Source organism: Trichoderma breve, chromosome 2, assembly GCF_028502605.1.
Source record: "Trichoderma breve strain T069 chromosome 2, whole genome shotgun sequence".
NCBI lineage: Eukaryota > Fungi > Ascomycota > Sordariomycetes > Hypocreales > Hypocreaceae > Trichoderma > Trichoderma breve.
The window spans coordinates 4,125,265-4,141,367 of record NC_079233.1 but is presented as its reverse complement, the minus strand read 5'-3'; the positions used below and the strand labels follow the sequence as shown (position 1 = coordinate 4,141,367).

At 52.6% G+C, this 16,103-nt stretch overlaps 6 protein-coding genes across 6 annotated transcripts; 2 read left to right on the top strand and 4 right to left on the bottom strand.

Annotated features, from left to right (window-relative positions):
- Nucleotides 1-243: 243 nt before the first annotated feature.
- T069G_03467 (glycerophosphoryl diester phosphodiesterase family domain-containing protein) lies at nt 244-1,494 on the bottom strand (the record flags this gene model as incomplete). The annotated part of the gene is made up of 1 exon (XM_056170677.1): nt 244-1,494. One exon carries the CDS (start codon nt 1,492-1,494, stop codon nt 244-246), a length of 1,251 nt encoding a protein of 416 aa, XP_056031569.1.
- A 1,352-nt stretch (nt 1,495-2,846) lies between these two features.
- On the bottom strand, nt 2,847-4,123 carry T069G_03466 (glycosyl hydrolases family 18 domain-containing protein; the record flags this gene model as incomplete). Its single annotated transcript, XM_056170676.1, has 3 exons — nt 2,847-3,603; nt 3,654-3,971; nt 4,032-4,123. The coding sequence occupies 3 exons, from the start codon at nt 4,121-4,123 to the stop codon at nt 2,847-2,849; spliced, it is 1,167 nt and encodes a 388-aa protein (XP_056031568.1).
- A 511-nt stretch (nt 4,124-4,634) lies between these two features.
- T069G_03465 (uncharacterized protein) lies at nt 4,635-6,014 on the top strand (the record flags this gene model as incomplete). The annotated part of the gene is made up of 2 exons (XM_056170675.1): nt 4,635-4,896; nt 4,975-6,014. 2 exons carry the CDS (start codon nt 4,635-4,637, stop codon nt 6,012-6,014), a joined length of 1,302 nt encoding a protein of 433 aa, XP_056031567.1.
- Nucleotides 6,015-6,601: 587 nt separating this feature from the next.
- On the bottom strand, nt 6,602-7,372 carry T069G_03464 (uncharacterized protein; the record flags this gene model as incomplete). The annotated part of the gene is made up of 1 exon (XM_056170674.1): nt 6,602-7,372. One exon carries the CDS (start codon nt 7,370-7,372, stop codon nt 6,602-6,604), a length of 771 nt encoding a protein of 256 aa, XP_056031566.1.
- Nucleotides 7,373-10,126: 2,754 nt separating this feature from the next.
- On the top strand, nt 10,127-11,982 carry T069G_03463 (permease family domain-containing protein; the record flags this gene model as incomplete). The annotated part of the gene is made up of 2 exons (XM_056170673.1): nt 10,127-10,545; nt 10,602-11,982. 2 exons carry the CDS (start codon nt 10,127-10,129, stop codon nt 11,980-11,982), a joined length of 1,800 nt encoding a protein of 599 aa, XP_056031565.1.
- A 730-nt stretch (nt 11,983-12,712) lies between these two features.
- Nucleotides 12,713-16,103, bottom strand: T069G_03462 (mRNA capping enzyme, beta chain domain-containing protein; the record flags this gene model as incomplete). The annotated part of the gene is made up of 4 exons (XM_056170672.1): nt 12,713-12,895; nt 12,960-13,445; nt 13,512-15,504; nt 15,574-16,103. 4 exons carry the CDS (start codon nt 16,101-16,103, stop codon nt 12,713-12,715), a joined length of 3,192 nt encoding a protein of 1,063 aa, XP_056031564.1.

Genomic DNA, 16,103 nt, shown 5'->3' with positions numbered 1-16,103 from the left:
GTATTCATTCTCATTCTCACTATAATCATTTCGTTGATAGACCTTTTTCTTCTTATTTTATTTTATTTTTACACTAAGCTTGACTCGGCCATGAGGGTGAACGAAACCAGTATTCGCTCGTATACACCAACTCTATTCTGAAGTCGTATATATCTCCACCTCCTTCATCGTCCATTCATCACAGCATTAATTACATATACAGACAAAAATAAAGAATTCCATCCCCTACGCAGCAAACCCCCTTTACAGTCCGAGACCAAAGCAGTTGGCGTAGTAAGTCACAGTAGCACTCCAGTCGGAGAACATGCCGAAAACACCAACCTGTCGAGCCAGCACATCAACAAGGGTGTAAATGTCGCCGTCCCTCGTAACGACATCCTGGATGGAAGAATAGTAGTAGTCGCCGTTGGCGTGCACGGCAGCAATAGGCCCAGAGCGCTCCAGACTCCAGGTAATGATCTTGAGGCCCAGCTTCTTAGCCTTCTTGGCGTACTCGCTGGGGACAATCTTGCCGTTCTTGCTGGTGACGAGGTACGGCAGGGGAGGGGCGACGATCTTGACGCCGTCGGCGTGGTACTGGGTGAGGTTCGTGACGGCGGCGTCCATGCCGTAGAAATCGGCAATCTCGTCAAGGTACATGGCCTGCTTGGCGAACTTGGGCTCGTGCTTGAGCCAGTAGAGGAGGTCGTCGTAGAGGAAGCTCTGGGGCCAGACGCGGGACGGGGGGATTCCCGCTTCCTTGAAGGTGTCGATGAACTGCTGGGCGTACTGCTGCTGGGTGTAGTGGCCCTTGAAGGGCATGGGCACCTCGGGGGTCTTGAGCTCGGGGGTGAACTGCAGGCCGAGGGCCTTTGTCATGGCGATGTGCTCCTTGAGGGAGAGCGTGGTGCCGCAGGTGTTGTAGAGGTCGGTGCGCCAGGTCGGGATCCCACCCAGGTAGTCTGCGGGCGTGGTGGCGCTGGCGTTGAAGCTGTCCATCTTGGAGCAGAGAGACTTGAACTCGGCGAGGGTGATGTCGCTGGTGCAGCACTTGGCCGCCGCGGGCTTGCCGTTGGCCGCGGGCTGGAAGGGCGTGGTGCACTTCTTGTTGAGCTCGGGGATGTTGACGATGTTGGTCGTGGTGTGCAAATCACATTGACTGTGGCGGCACACCAGCTCGAGATCCTTGGTGAAAGCGACGTCGCACTCGAGCACGCCGGCGCCCATGCGAGCGCCCGCCAGGTTGGACTCTCGCGAGTGCTCGGGGAACTGCAGAGGACCACCACCACGGTGAGCAATGGAGAAGGAAGAAGGCTTGATCTTCATCTCCTTGCAAGAGTCCAGCATGCTCTTGAGGGGGCCGTCCTCCATGCTGTCGACCAGGAAGTAAGGTCGCGGGCCCAGCTCAATTTGCTTGATGGGCTTGAGGCCCTGAGCGGGATTGGGATAAGGCTTGGCCGCGACTTGGCCGATGGCAGCGAGGCCGACGGCGACGAGAGAGGGCGTGAAGTGCATATTGATTCAAGCAAAAGAGAGAGAGATGTGAGACTCGAGCTGCTGCTGCCGGACAGAAACCACCAGAAACCACCTCCCCACGACAACAGACGGCGGACTCAGACAGCATTTTATATTCTCCCCCGATTAGACTGCCAATGAATTCCCCGAACAGGCCGGCGGTCTGCATTGGCACCCACCGGCGGATACGGTGACATTGCAGCCATTAACGATGCCCTGGGAGCCAAGGCTCCAAGGAGGATCCAATTTGGCAGGCTGAGGAGTTATTTCTCACGGATCAACCACATGCCTGCCATGGAGGGGATGAGAGTCTCGGGGCTCTTCCGGGCCAGGCGAAGAATCACGCTTGGGGGCCGGTATGGAGCCCGAGGGAAGCTGTGTGCCTGAGGCTTACGGCGTGTGGTTGCTTTCTGTTATTTTTTCCTAGATAGGCTGTTCCAAATATATTTGCATTCTTATTCTGGTGTGTAGGTTTATGTCTGTGCACTCGCTTTTGGAATTATCTGTTGTATACTCGCTTAATTGATGGTGTTTCTACTGCATTGATTTTGCTGCTTCTCTTCTGCCTTCATACCTACCACATCTCTTCGGAATCACTGTCGCGCGACACGGCCTCGACATGCTTGTCCCCTCTATTGCCTCAACTGGCTGCTAGCCCGAGAAACCCGCAGCAGGCCAGGGTTCCTATGGTTGCATTGCGTCCATGTTTCTTTGATCCTGTCACTCACTGGCGGAGGCGGAGATGCAGATGGGGTCTTACATGGGTCCCTTAGTAGAAGCATATCGGCCAGGAACTCGATAATGACAAGCAAAAGGCCCAGAACCTCCGCGATTCTCCCTCTCCACAAACCGCTGTCCTCAATTACAGCGTGTCCAGGCCCGCGCCTGTGATTCGCCCAGTGCTGCATCTCTGCCAGGGGCTCTCACCTTGGCTGGACTTGTACCGAAACAATACCGAATCCTTTTTTTTTTTTTTTTTGCTTTAAGCTCGGGCTGATTATTCTTAACGGCAAGGTTAATTGCTAGCCCGGGGTGGCTTTTTTGCCCCTAGCCTCGCCCGCCCAGAGCCTTTCAAGGTCCACTGCCAACTTCTGTCCGTCAGCACCATCTCGTCCCATCCTGGTTTTATGTTCATATATCATGGACATATCGGGACCACGTGCGGATCTTATGGCCGTGATGCAGAGTTTAGCCGGAGCGTTACATTTTCTAGCTCATAGCTCAATGTTATCGGATGCACGCACGTGGCGAAGAATTCTAGAGGGATTCGGGAACAGAAACACTAACTTGTGCGTATAGACTTGGTCCGGTTTGGATGACATCAAAACAACTTCCTAGTGCTCGTATAGGCTCTATAGCTCGTCTTTCTGATTATCATCTCCGCTCAAGGCCTGGACGCTCTCGACAGTCGCCCTCAAATGATCAAACTGCGGAGCATCCTCGCCCAATCCCCACGCAAACACTCCGCCAAGCTGCAGCTCGCCGACAAGCCGAGGCACCTTGGTCTTGATCGTCTCCGGCCTATCGTATGACCACCACCTCTTCTCTTCAGCATCCCAATACCCGTAGCTTCCATCATCATCGTAGTTGCCCAGTGCTTGGGCTTTGGCAAAAGAACTTGCCAGTTCTGACGGAACCTCGTCATGCCAGCTAAAAGCACCCGTCTTACCTAGATCAGCTCCATTAGTTGGATCTTCCAATAACTGAGTGCGACACCCCAATGGGTGCTGGTTGTCGCAATTTTCCGTCATGAACCACTTGATATAATAGCCAAGTCCAAAGTTCAGCTTGTTCGGAGGCGCACCGCGGTCTATGAAACGTTTCATTGCTTCCAACGACTCAGTCACGCCGCTGTGATGCTTGACGATGCTATCACGTCGGTTCATCATATCGTAAGTCATCACACTGATGAAATCAACATGTTCCGAAATAGTTGGAATAGTCGAATTTGTAAAGGCCATCAGATCCCGTTCTAGAGCCGGCACTGCAATTGACAGCAGTTTCCCTGTTCCTAAAGCTGAACGAAGTTCCCCCAGAAGGAGGATGAATGCTTCAATCTCCCACCGGCGTTGTTTATTCGGAATAAGCTTATAGTCGTCACGGTTTCCCCTATACGCCGTTAGTCAATTCCATTCGTTGACACTCTCACTTCTGCTTACCCCGGATATTCCCAGTCAATATCGACGCCGTCAGCGCCTGTAAGGTCCACCATAGCTTTGACTTGAGTAGCCCACCGCTTCCTTGATGAATCGTCATGCGCAGCCTCTTCGAACCCTTTGGAGTCTCCCCAGCCTCCAATTGCCACCATGATTTTGGTATCCGGTTTGAACTGCTGTCGAACTGTATCCACCGTCGTAAACAGAGGGAATTCTGCTGGTGTCTTGTCTACATTAAAGACATCTGAGCGCATGAATGCCAAAATCACATGGGTGATGGAATTCACAAGATGGGCATCCGACGGGACGACAACATGCTGCCTGGAGAAGCGTCAGCCGCTCATCAAATAAAGTATATCAGGTCAAAGTAAAAGAGCTCACCCAGTGAGATACATGATGGTCCGAATAGATTCGTGAGCTCCTAGCGCAAGGGAGCCGGTCACCATGACTAGCCACAAGGCCGCATAGACCATTGGCTTATGCATAGCTGGAGCTGTAAATGCCGTCAACCTGGCAAGGTGATTGCTGCTTGGTCAAGATGAAAGCTGTGTCAAAGGCCCAATTCCTCATCAGTATCGAGCTATGAAATCTACCAATCCCATGACTGAACAGTACCAGTTGGATTGTATCTTTTTTCTCTTCTTGACGAGTGATGGGCTCTATTATGTGGTGACGCTACTCCATCAGTCCATAGAATGGCAGTTGACACCCGCACAGTACTACGCACAGTGCACCAACTCCAATCGATACGGCTATCTAATCTAAAGCTTCTTTTTTTTCCTCTTCCTCTCTTGAAAGCATTGCATCAGCTGAGCCTCCAAGTGTAGCTCTGACTTTACAACTCTCTTTTGTTTGACTCTGCTTTTGCTGCAGGATGACAGCATCCTCAACATAATTACCACGACTATTTTAGCAATCCTGCTCCGGGCAATTAGTCGCAATTACCTTGGTCGCCGAAGCTAAGCGGCCGCCATCAGTCGAGCCATGTTCGAAAACACCTGCACGCTCCCGCTTCACGCGGACATCTTCACCACGGCGCTGCACCCGACAGAGCCTCTATTGACTGTTGGCCTGTCCAACGGCCTTGTCGAAACATTTCGACTGCCATCTAGCAATTCCTCAGATGACGATGCTGATGGAGACTCGAGCGTGCTCAGCGACGGTAGATCGACGATCAACTCGGTCTGGAGGACCAAAAGGCACAAGGGAAGCTGTCGCTGTCTGGCCAACTCCCACGATGGACAATGTAGGTGCCCAATTCGCCTCTGAAGAAGCCTTTATCGCCTCTACATAGATTCGCAACACTGACAGGCCAATCTCTCAGACCAGTACTCTGCCGGCACGGACGCTCTGATCAAGCACTACGATACTGCCACGGGCAAAGTCATTTCAAAGTTTGCCATCCCGACCAATACCTCGCGGCCCGACGGCCCAGCACTGCTACACGTGCTCAACCCGATGAGCCTCCTTCTTGCTACGGATACCGGCGCTCTACACATTGTCGATTTGCGCGACGGCGCTCTAGGTAAAAAGCCTGCGCAAACGCACTATCCTCATTCCGACTACGTCTCGTCCATCACGCCCCTCCCACCGTCGGAAGAAAGCACCAGCGGCTTTCCCAAGCAATGGGTCAGCACCGGTGGAACGACCCTAGCTGTTACAGATGTGCGCCGAGGAGTGCTTGTACGAAGTGAGGACCAAGAGGACGAACTTCTGAGCTCCTGCTTTGTGCCTGGCCTGGGGCCCAAGAAAAACAGAAATAATGGTGTCATGGTTGTTGGATCTGGATCCGGCGTGTTGACCATGTGGGACAAAGGAGCTTGGGATGACCAGCAAGAACGTATCATTGTGGATCCGGCAAAGTCTGGAGGAGAAAGCATAGACGCTGTCGTCATGGTACCCAAGGAGCTGGGAGTGGGCAAAAAGGTGGTTTGCGGCGTTGGCGATGGTAGCCTGAGAATCGTCGACCTTGTGCGGAGAGAGGTGGACACGACCCTCAATCTGAGGCACGACGATATGGAGGGCGTGGTCTCCCTAGGATTCGACTCAGAGAACCGTCTAATTAGCGCTGGCGGTCGAACAGTCAAGATTTGGGAGGAGCTATCAGCGCTTCAGGGCGGCAACAGTAATAGCGAGGAAGACGATGATGAGGACGATGACGATGACGACAATGACGATGATGATTCGGATGATGATGAAGAAAAGACAAACGGCAAACGCGCTGCTGAGAGCGACAGCGACGATGACAGTGATGATGGAGTGGAAGAGATGAAGCAACGGGCCAAGAGACGAAAGGAGATGCAGCAGCAAAAGCTGGGACCCATGGGCGCTCACGGCATCTTGGGCTTTGATGGGCTAGATTAAAAGAAAACTGTACTGTTTACAGCCCTAAAGATGGGCAAGCATTTCGGGAGAAAAAAGGTCTGTGTTACCTTGGTTTGTGATACCTTGAAGGGCTCGAAGGATTGAGCAGAGCTCACATGATTTATATAACGATAGCATTGCATATCTAGGTGTGCTCGACGAATGGTTATGGTTGAAGCCGAATCCCTTCCTCGATTCGTTTTCTTTTTCCGCCCCAATCTGTTTTGATTTAAATCGTATTAATATCCCCAAACCCTCTAGGCCGATTTTTCAAATCGTACCTCTTTGTTTGAATTTCTTCATCATCCTGACTTCCCCTCGATCTGATGGGAAGTATGTGTCTGTCGGGGAGCTTCTCTGGAGAGCTTCTAAGTCTTTGTCTGTCGGAGCTCCTCTCGCTCTGCCTTCTAATAGTTTTAAGGATATGACAGATGTCGCGATGCGATTATACAGCTGTGATGGTGCTCGTTTCAAAGGATCATGGTGAAAGATGATCGGTCTTAACATCTGATAGTCCAAACAAGTGCCATTGCTAAGCTAACGGCGGGCTGAAATGAAAAAAAAATGATGGGAACGCCAGGTCTTCTTCAGACGCCAGGCAAGTCGATATAACTCCACTGAGCCGCACTGCTCTGTGCGGATCTCAGTATGGGTGCGTTTGCGCCTGTCGCAACGTCCGGACCGACAAGAACGACGTCAGCTTCGGCTTCAGTCTCAGTGTCATCGCAAACTCCCGATGGCGCAGAAAATCGTCTTATGCGGCTCTCCGTCAGCCTTTGATCATATAGTATGACCGTCGGCAAATTCCTATCGCCATTATCGCCTCTCTCTTCGCCCATCCTCGAATCGCCGCTGTCTTCTTCCCCCGGATGCCCCCACGGTGGGAGATCGCCGGCCGCCCCGCCGCTATGCGTCGTCGGCACGCAGATGTGCGGAATGCTCATCTTGAAGCTGATTCGTCTCGCCAGCGCAACAGCCCGGGGCCCTCCCACGCTGATGATGGAGTCTCGACCAGCTAGAATCGCCGGACCGGGATGGGTATCCAACGATATGAAGCAGGCGTCCAGGTTCGGCAGCAGCGCGCGGATGCGGTTGGCGAGGGAGAGCCGGGACGGGCTGTATATAACGAGAGGGCACGAAAGGCACAGCTTGTTGAGCTCTGTCGGGAGACTTGCGAGGGCGTCGTAACCGAGCACGACACGGGGCGACACGGACTCGATCTTGGAGATGAGAGAGCGAGATGGATGGCGGTGCGAGCGAGAGGAAGGCGAACGAGATGCTTTCTGAATAGAGGAAGGCGAACGAGAAGATGCTTTCTGAATGCTACCCGACTTGGAATGGGGAGAGGTAGATGGCATGACTTGTCTTGTGTTAAAAAAAATTGGTTGCGAGTTTTCAAGAAACTAGCACCTAACAATCTTTGGAACAAGGAAATGTACGCTCAATGGGACGATCCTTTTATTCATTTTTGGCAATTTTTCCCTTTCCGCCACTCCATCATAAAGTGGCGAGAGCATGGGAATTCTGGAAATCCCCATAACTTTTCCCATGTTTGCATGTGTGGCGCACTGTTAGACAGGACCCTTGAGAGCAAAAAAAGGCAACGGCAACAGCGAAGGGAAGGTCGAAAAAAATCCAGAAATCCGGGCCGGTAGCCGAAAGGGGACCATGATCGACTTGTATGGCTTTCCGGAGTTTGTGTTCCGGCTTTGGGAGGCGCCAATGAGATTTGATGGGATAACTTGAAAGGGGGCGTGACAGCGGGAGTGGCGATTTTTTGGGTTGGGGATTGGGGCTTTTTATTGCTGTTTTATGGGGGTTTGACGTTCACGTTGTGAGCTTATTGGTGAGGGGGATATAATTGGAGCAAAGTCTCTGTATGTGTGTGATTGAATGTATTAGAGAGTGGCGGATGTCATTCAACAATTTGTTTACTGTGAGATGATTCATATAATAGGCGCTTGTTCTGCTTTCGGTTATTAGGGGGCCTTTTAATGTCATCATGTTACACACATTGCCCAAGAAGAGGCGTATGAATCAGGATCTACTAGAAATGGCAGACTATACGTCAAAGTCAATCGGGAAACAGGATGAAAAGGAGCTGGCTGTGTAAAGTGCCGTCTAGCCATCGCCCGCACCCCTTACATATCAGCAAGGCAGTCTGACGGCTGTCAAGGCAGTTTTAATATGACACAGTATTAACATGACAATGACAAAAACATGCGTGTAGTCCTACCTACTGCTGATATCCTTGGTCAGAGATATTTGTTCTAAGTACTAAAACTGCAAGCCGAGGCTTCTATTTACACGTCTCATCACTGACACGGGAGCCAGATTAGGATATATCAGTATAAAGCTAAAGCCCTATTGCCGTCGCATATAAAGAGATGCAGCAATGCATTGAACAATTGCCCACGGTGCATTACCCCGTATATTTGGAAATATAGTAAAATCCTGATATTTTGACATTGTCTACCAATTCATTGGTCGGGACAGTCGCCGTGAAGTAGGTATTCATGATTGCCCGCCTGAAGCATCTGAAGCTCCAGGGTAAGCTGAATTATGGTGTATGTTCCCCAAGGGAAGGCACGACTCCCATCCTTCTGCCGTCTTACAAGATGCTCGCCACCTATTAATCTAATCACGTTCGGACATCTTGATTTTACATCATCTTTCTTCTGCTTTTCTTCTTTTCATCCAAGCTGAAAGCCTTATCAGCCTAATTAGACGGATGCCTCGGAACGCAGACATGTCGCGACTACGTTAGGAATCATTGCCCATCACCAACATCATCGCGTCTTTCCGTCAGCCGTATGGCGTGTCGACAATGCCAAAGACAGGAACAAAGACCCGGAGAGCGCCTTTTCATTTGAGCGCCTGCATCGGAGCTCACCGAGTGCTTGTCTGTTACCAGCGCCCGGAGAGCCCCTATCTAGAATCATCTCACACATCGACAGACGGGATAATTCCCCTAGCAATGCGCTAAGTCTGGAGAAGCCCTGCAGTAGCTGACCCGAGATAGATAACGATCATGAACAACTGATCTCTTATCGCGGACAGTCACTATCAGCAGCGATGGAGCTGAACCCCCATGTCTCCCGCAATCAGGCCCCCGCAGAGATGCCGGAACAAGGCAAGGCTCTTCATTCTGGATATTCGCTTCCCCCACAAGAGGAGCGTCCGCATGCCTTGTCCGGGGAATTCACTGCTAGGGCCCTCGGTCATCCGGAATGCGATGCTGCAATGCCGGTGTCGAAAAAGGTGGTATTATGACTGATGAAAATGATCCTACAGACAAACACCGTTGCATTCATCTGATGGTGTTTCCCTGATCGACGAGATGAGACACAAGCATGAGAAAAAAAGGCTCCGATATAGCCGCCATCATCAATGCAGATACTCCGCATGATACGCTGATCCAGGCGTCATACCCCTTAGCTGGATGTGTATATCTTTGGCATGGTCCCATCAACAATTGGCTGGGCATGCGAATCACTCTGTCGACATCAGCTCCTCGACTCATGCCGGCCAATAATTCGCTAGTTTCAACTCAATTCCGCAATTGAATCTTCGTTTGTCCGAACACTGGCTATTGACATCGGCATTATTCCACGCAGCCATATCCATTCAACCACTCACAATTCGGAAAAGATAAGCAAAAGCCGGGGTCCATCAACCTGGCCCATCCACACCATCGGCCGGCCGTTGGCAAAAAAAATAGTTATTGATTGCATTACTACGCCTTTTGCTTATCGTAACTGAAAAAGTGGAAAGATTTTTTAAAGAAGCAAAAATTATATATCACCAGTTGCCCCTGTGGTGCGATTGATTAGGAGGTGTATTCAACAATCGCATCCATTGTCTGTGTTACGGTCCTATTACCCATCCTCCACCTTGTCTATTTGCGATACAGTTTATTCTGCTGGAAGTAATCGGGAATTCGTCAGCTCCATCTATCTCGACTCGTTCGTGACAGCATAAACTCCTGATCTAGCAAAAACGTAGGCTTCAGCAGGTTTGCCACCAACAACCGCCAGGTTTCAACCCTTTGACCTGATCGCTGCCTTCAAAAACATTCAACTTGGTTCTGCCGACATCCATCTCATCTCATCATGGATGAAGGCACCGGACCTACGACCATCACCCCCGAAACTGCGCCCCGGTGGTCTCTTAGCCGTCGACTTCGGTCCCTCCGTCGAGCCTTTACAACTCGCGATGGCCTTCTTGGCGACTACAACTATGGCGTCCTGTTCCGGCCCAATCTCCCATTCATGTCCAAGGGCTCAGGGGGTGGAAAGAGCCCGTTCTTTGGCCTCAATGATCGCATGCCCGTGTTCCTGGGTCTGCTACTAGGGCTACAGCATGCGTTGGCCATGTTGGCTGGCATCATCACGCCGCCGTTGATTCTGTCCGGTCCAGGCGGAGCCAACTTGTCGACTGAACAGCAACAGTACCTGGTTTCCACGGCGCTGATTGTATCCGGAATCTTGTCAAGCATTCAAATCACGAGGTTCCACATCTACAAGACTCCGTAAGTTGTAAAAGATCATATATACCACCCCATGGCGTACTAAACCAATGTTATAGCTACTATCTCGGAACTGGACTTATATCCGTCGTGGGTATCAGCTTCAGCATCATTCCCGTTGCCCAAGGAGCTCTCTCTCAGATGTATGTCAATGGATTTTGTCCCTCAGACGCCGCCGGTAATCCTCTGGCCTGCCCTCGTGGGTACGGTGCTCTACTGGGAACTTGTGCCGTCTGCGCCTTACTCGAAATGCTACTGTCCTTTATCCCGCCTCGCATCCTGCTCCGAATGTTCCCCCCCATCGTTACGGGTCCGACAGTCATGCTTATTGGCATCAACCTCATAAAAAGCGGCTTCCAGGACTGGATGGGAGGAAGTGGCTGTACAACCCAAGCTCTGTGTCCTGGCGCTGGCGCACCACATGCTCTACCTTGGGGTTCCGCCGAGTTCCTTGGCTTGGGTTTCAGTGTCTTCGTCACAATTATCATATGTGAGCGCTTCGGATCTCCCATTATGAAGTCGACGTCTGTTATTATCGGCCTATTGGTGGGATGTATCATTGCCGCTGCCTGTGGCTATTTCGACCGATCCGGCATCGACTCTGCCCCAGTCGCCTCCTTCATCTGGGTACATACATTTCCCCTGTCTGTCTATGGACCGCTGGTGCTTCCAGTGCTTGCCGTCTTTATCGTCTGTCTTACCGAGTCCATCGGAGACATCACCGCCACTTGTGATGTTTCTCATCTTGAGGTCGAAGGCATGATCTACGAGTCTCGTATCCAGGGAGGAGTCCTCGCGGACGGCCTTAACGGCTGTCTCTCAGCCCTCATGACCATGACGCCGATGAGCACCTTTGCCCAGAATAACGGTGTCATTGCGCTTACCCGCTGCGCCAACCGCAAGGCCGGATACGCCTGTTGCTTCTTCCTCCTTGTGATGGGCATCTTTGCCAAGTTCGCTGCCGCTCTCGTCGCTATCCCGTCTTCGGTCCTTGGCGGCATGACGACCTTTCTCTTCACCTCTGTTGCTGTCTCTGGTATCGCCATCATCTCGCGCGGCGTGCCATTTACGCGCAGGAATCGTTTCATTCTCACTGCCGGCCTGGCTCTCGGCTACGGAGCGACTCTGGTGCCCAATTACTTCGATAAAATCTTTACCTACAAGGGAGACAATAAGTCACTCAGCGGCTTCCTCGATGCTATTGTTCTCGTTATGGAGACTGGTTTCGCTGTTACAGCGGCGGTGAGCATGATTTTGAACTTGTTGATTGAGGAGGAGATGGAGGATGATATTAGTGCGGATGGCGATGACGATGTGGACGCAGTTCGCAACGTCAGTTCGTTTCCTGTGAAGAAGTATGAGCAGAACAACGACAGCGATGAGATTCGGGATATAGGTGAGGGCGGCTCAAACACAACAAGAGGAGAGAAGCAGGCCTAATCTGAAGCAAAATGGCCTGATATGAAAAAAGAAGAAGACATGAATGAATCAAAAGAGAGGAAAGCCAGCCCAAATGTGGTGGATTAGTATTTCCATATCATGTATTACAGATACCCCAACTCATAAATACTACTTGTTATAATATCCCAAGAATGCTTCAAGTAAAACAAATAGCCTTAAACACCGCCATGCTCATCTTCTCAACTGCCTGGGTATGTCTTTGTTTTTCTCTGGCTCAGCTAAATCCTCTCTCACCACCTCGCGTTTCGAACCTACTTCCCTGTAGTCGTCCGTCGTCTTCGCAGCCCCTTCTCCAGAAAATGAATAAAGAAAGACCCCTCGAATTTCTTATCAAAAAAAATGCGCCGCGCTTCCTTAGTCTTTCGTTCGTTTCCTTCTCCTTCCTTCATTTTCATGTCCCGCATAATACCGATGATCCAGAAATATCAGTGATCTACCTAATAGTGCAAAAAAATAAGAAAAAAACCAAGGGAATCCCCAACGTCCACCGTAAGGCACCGTCTGAAAATGAATAGAGACGAAAATGTCTCTCAAAGAAAAGAAAAAAAGGTAGCCAAACCACGTATCGCGAAATACGCCTCCCCCTATTTTTGTCCAAACGCAAAAAGGTCTGATGATGTGCTATTAGTCGAGATTCCGGGGAGAAAAGGGTGATGGATTAATGTCCCCCGTTCGTCCGTTTCGAATTGTAAAATTAAGTAATTGCTTTTCATGGTCTAGGAGCAAACTCTTTTGCTTTTCGCGCCAACAGGCGTACATTGTCTACGAAGCCCTCCACTAGCTCTTGGTATCTGTGGGGGGCGCCGCTCATGGCTCTTCGTCCTTGGTCGAGGAGCGCTAGATGATTCAACTCGATTTCGAGCTCGTGTTCCTTGTCCATCCGTTGGGTATTCTTGCACATTTGCGTTAGCTTGCTGGGAGAAAAGGGTGAAATAAAGGGATAGAACAAAACATACTCCTGGACCATTGACGGCATGAGTAACCTGCGTTAGATCAATTTGGTAGTGACCTTGCTTGTAGCTCAAGCGGTCCTTGTTACGATCAGGTTGTCGATCTGACTTGTTCGCCGACAGCTGCTCTAGCTCCTCGACAGATCCGTCCCAGTTCATCTCAAGGTTGATGCTTATGCGGCAGTCCATCGGGGCCATGGGCATGTGCAGGTCAATGTCTGCCACACGCGCCTTGATGATCTTATTCAGGGTCTGGTTCGTCTTTTGGTCATATGTGACTCGTACTCGAACATTTCGACTGCGTGAGCCAAGGCGGGCCCGCACGCATCCGGGAAGGTGGCCGTGCATCTCTGGGGGCAGATCGTAGAAGCGATCAATCTCCCGCCTGTGCTTGTAAATGACCGGGACTCGCTTGGCGCCGCCATTGGGGTTTCGGGGGTCTGTCTGTATGACGACGTTGTTGAGGTAGTCGTTGAATGATTTGTGATGTGCCTATGTCGGGTTAGTTGAGCATACGAGACAAGAGTGGCCGCAGCCATAGTGGCAATGTTGACGTACCTCAGTCATGCTACTCCTGAATGCAACCCGCCCGTTGTCGTCAAGGATGCATTCAGTAGCAACAAACCGGTCCACGCGCTGGTTTGTATCCTTGTCGATGAGCGTGCCCAGCTTAGCTTCGATCTCAAACTGGATTCCCCTGCTTGTAATTTCTTGTATGTCCTGGTTGCTAACGACGTTGACGAAGAGAAAATCGGCCACGTTCTTGGACAGCTCCTCAATGGGCTTAACACCGGCGATGCTGGCTTCCCACGGACCTAATATGTCTTGGGGGTCAGGTTCAGCACTGGCTGGCTGCTGGCTGACACTGGCTTGTTGATTTCTCTTTGCTTCCGGCGAAGGCTGGCGGCTAGGGTGCTCGTTCTTGACGGCAGGCTCGTGCTTGCCATTGAGGGCCGTGTTTATGTGGGAGTGAATTCGCTTCTGGAGAACAAAATTGACGTTGGATGGTAGCTTCCTACCCAGAGTGTGAACGCTCAGGGCCCAGATTGGCGGCTGGGAGCGCCTTGCCCGCCTTTTCCTGGGCAGGATAGGAGACGCCGACTTTTGGATGCGTTCTGCGTAGCCGCCGTTGACCTCGCCCGGAGGTGGCTTCGATTCCTTATACTCCAATTCACCAGGGCTCATGTTAAGATCCTCCAGCTTGCGCTTTGCAGGCGTTACCGCTCGGTCTGAATCGATCGCCATGGGATGGGCGCTGAGAGAAGATCTCGCGGCTCGGTCCGCCGAGGCCGGGGTAGCGTCGGGATTGCTAGGGATGGAGCCGAGCCTGGTCTTGGGACTAACGGACAGACTCTGCTCTCGGCCCTGTTGGGATCGTGGATGCTGGGTCGACTCTGTAACGGGCGAGGAGCCGTGGGAGGAGTGCGAGGACAGGCGATGGGCAGGGGTTGCAGGTGGCGGCGGCGCTGGTTTTGGCGACGGCTGAGTTTGTGCCTGAACCTGAGGCTGAGGCGGAGCCTGTGCCTGCGCCGGGATCTGAGTCGGGGTCTGGGTCGGGGTCTTGGCCGGAGCCTCAGTCGGGATTGAGGATTGCGCAGAAGGTGGACGAGCCTGTGCCTGTGATTGAGCGTGTGAATGTGGTTGTGATGGCTGTGGTGGTGGTTGTTGTTGTTGTGCCTGAGGCTGCGGCGGCCGGGAGCTCAGCGGAGCCGGTGCCTGTGCCTGGGGCTGGGGCTGTCCCTGAGGCTGATGCTGCTGATGCCGAGTACTCTGGGTCTGAGACTGTGACTGTGAGGGCGACGGCGATTGCAATTGTGCCTGTGGCTGGGGCTGCAATGGCGGGTGGGAGAGCGAGTGCGAATGTGCGTGTGCGTGTGCATGTGCCGGAGCTGGAGCGCCCGTTATGGAAGACACAGACATGCGCTGCTGGTACGGGCTTGGCGGTTGAGCAAAAGCTGTCGAGGGCTGCCGCACGCCGCTAGCACTGCCAGGAGGGCCCAAAGGGGTTGGCGGCTGCGAATTAGAAGGGTGGCGGCTGTAATCCGCAGGTGGAGGCTGCGCTGCAGGGACTGGGCTGCCCCGTGCGTAGGGCCCATAGTGCTGCTGAGTCGCTGTCGGTGAGTGCTGGGGGTACTGGAGCGAAGAGGACGCGCTGCTCGCCCTGACAGGCGATGGATGAGGTTGAGGCTGATGAGGCCCGGCGTGTGATTGCTGCTGCTGTTGCAATGGCTGTTGCAATGGTGTTGGCGGTTGTGATTGTTGCCGCTGATGCTGCTGTGGTGGCATGTACTGACGCATTTGCTGTTCCTGTTGCTGTCGCTGCTGCTGCTGCTGCTGGTACGTGGCCAGTTGTGGGCTCTGCTGCGGATAGCTGTCTCGTCTTGGGTCCTGGTATTGGCTCGGATACTGCCGCTGGATTGGGCTGACCATGTCCGGAGGCTGCTGCTGCTGCGTAGGGAATGGATAGCCCGCACTGCCTCCAGGCGTCGTGGACGAGGTCGGTGACGGCCGGTAGGGTGACGCTATCACGGGGCCAGAGTTGGACCTCGAGCTGCCGGGTGAGCGAGGGTCATGATGATATTGACTCGGTGGTTGGAGCGGCGGCGGCGCAGGTACTGGCGTAGATCGGGATTGGGATTGATAGTGGCCCGGGGCCTGGAAGGGCGACGTCGCAGGATAGGCGTTGGAAGGACGCTGCTGCTGCTGCTGCTGCATTTGTTGTACATGTTGCTGATGTGTGTGTAGCTGCTGCTGATGTGCTTGCTGCTGGTGTGCCTGCTGGTGTTGCTGGAGCTGCTGTGCATGCTGTTGATGCGGCGGCTGCTGTTGCTGCGGCTGAGGGTAATGGTGAGATTGAGGCTGAGGGTAAGCATGTCGATGCGGGTGAGGCTGCTGTTGCTGTTGGTGAGGGTGCGGATAGTCGTGCATCGCAGGCTGCTCGGCTGGCGATGCTTGAGGCGGCGGCTGCTGCTGCGAATACTCGCCCGGAGTGTACTGGGCCGGGCTGGGAGCATGACGAGGCTGCTGCTGCTGTTCCTGCTGCTGACGTTGCTGTTGCTGTTGAGGCTGCTGCTGAGCGGCCGGCGGTGGCCTTGCGGGAGCGCGGTCGCCATTGTTGTCGGACGTGTTAAGAACCGACCGGAGATCCAT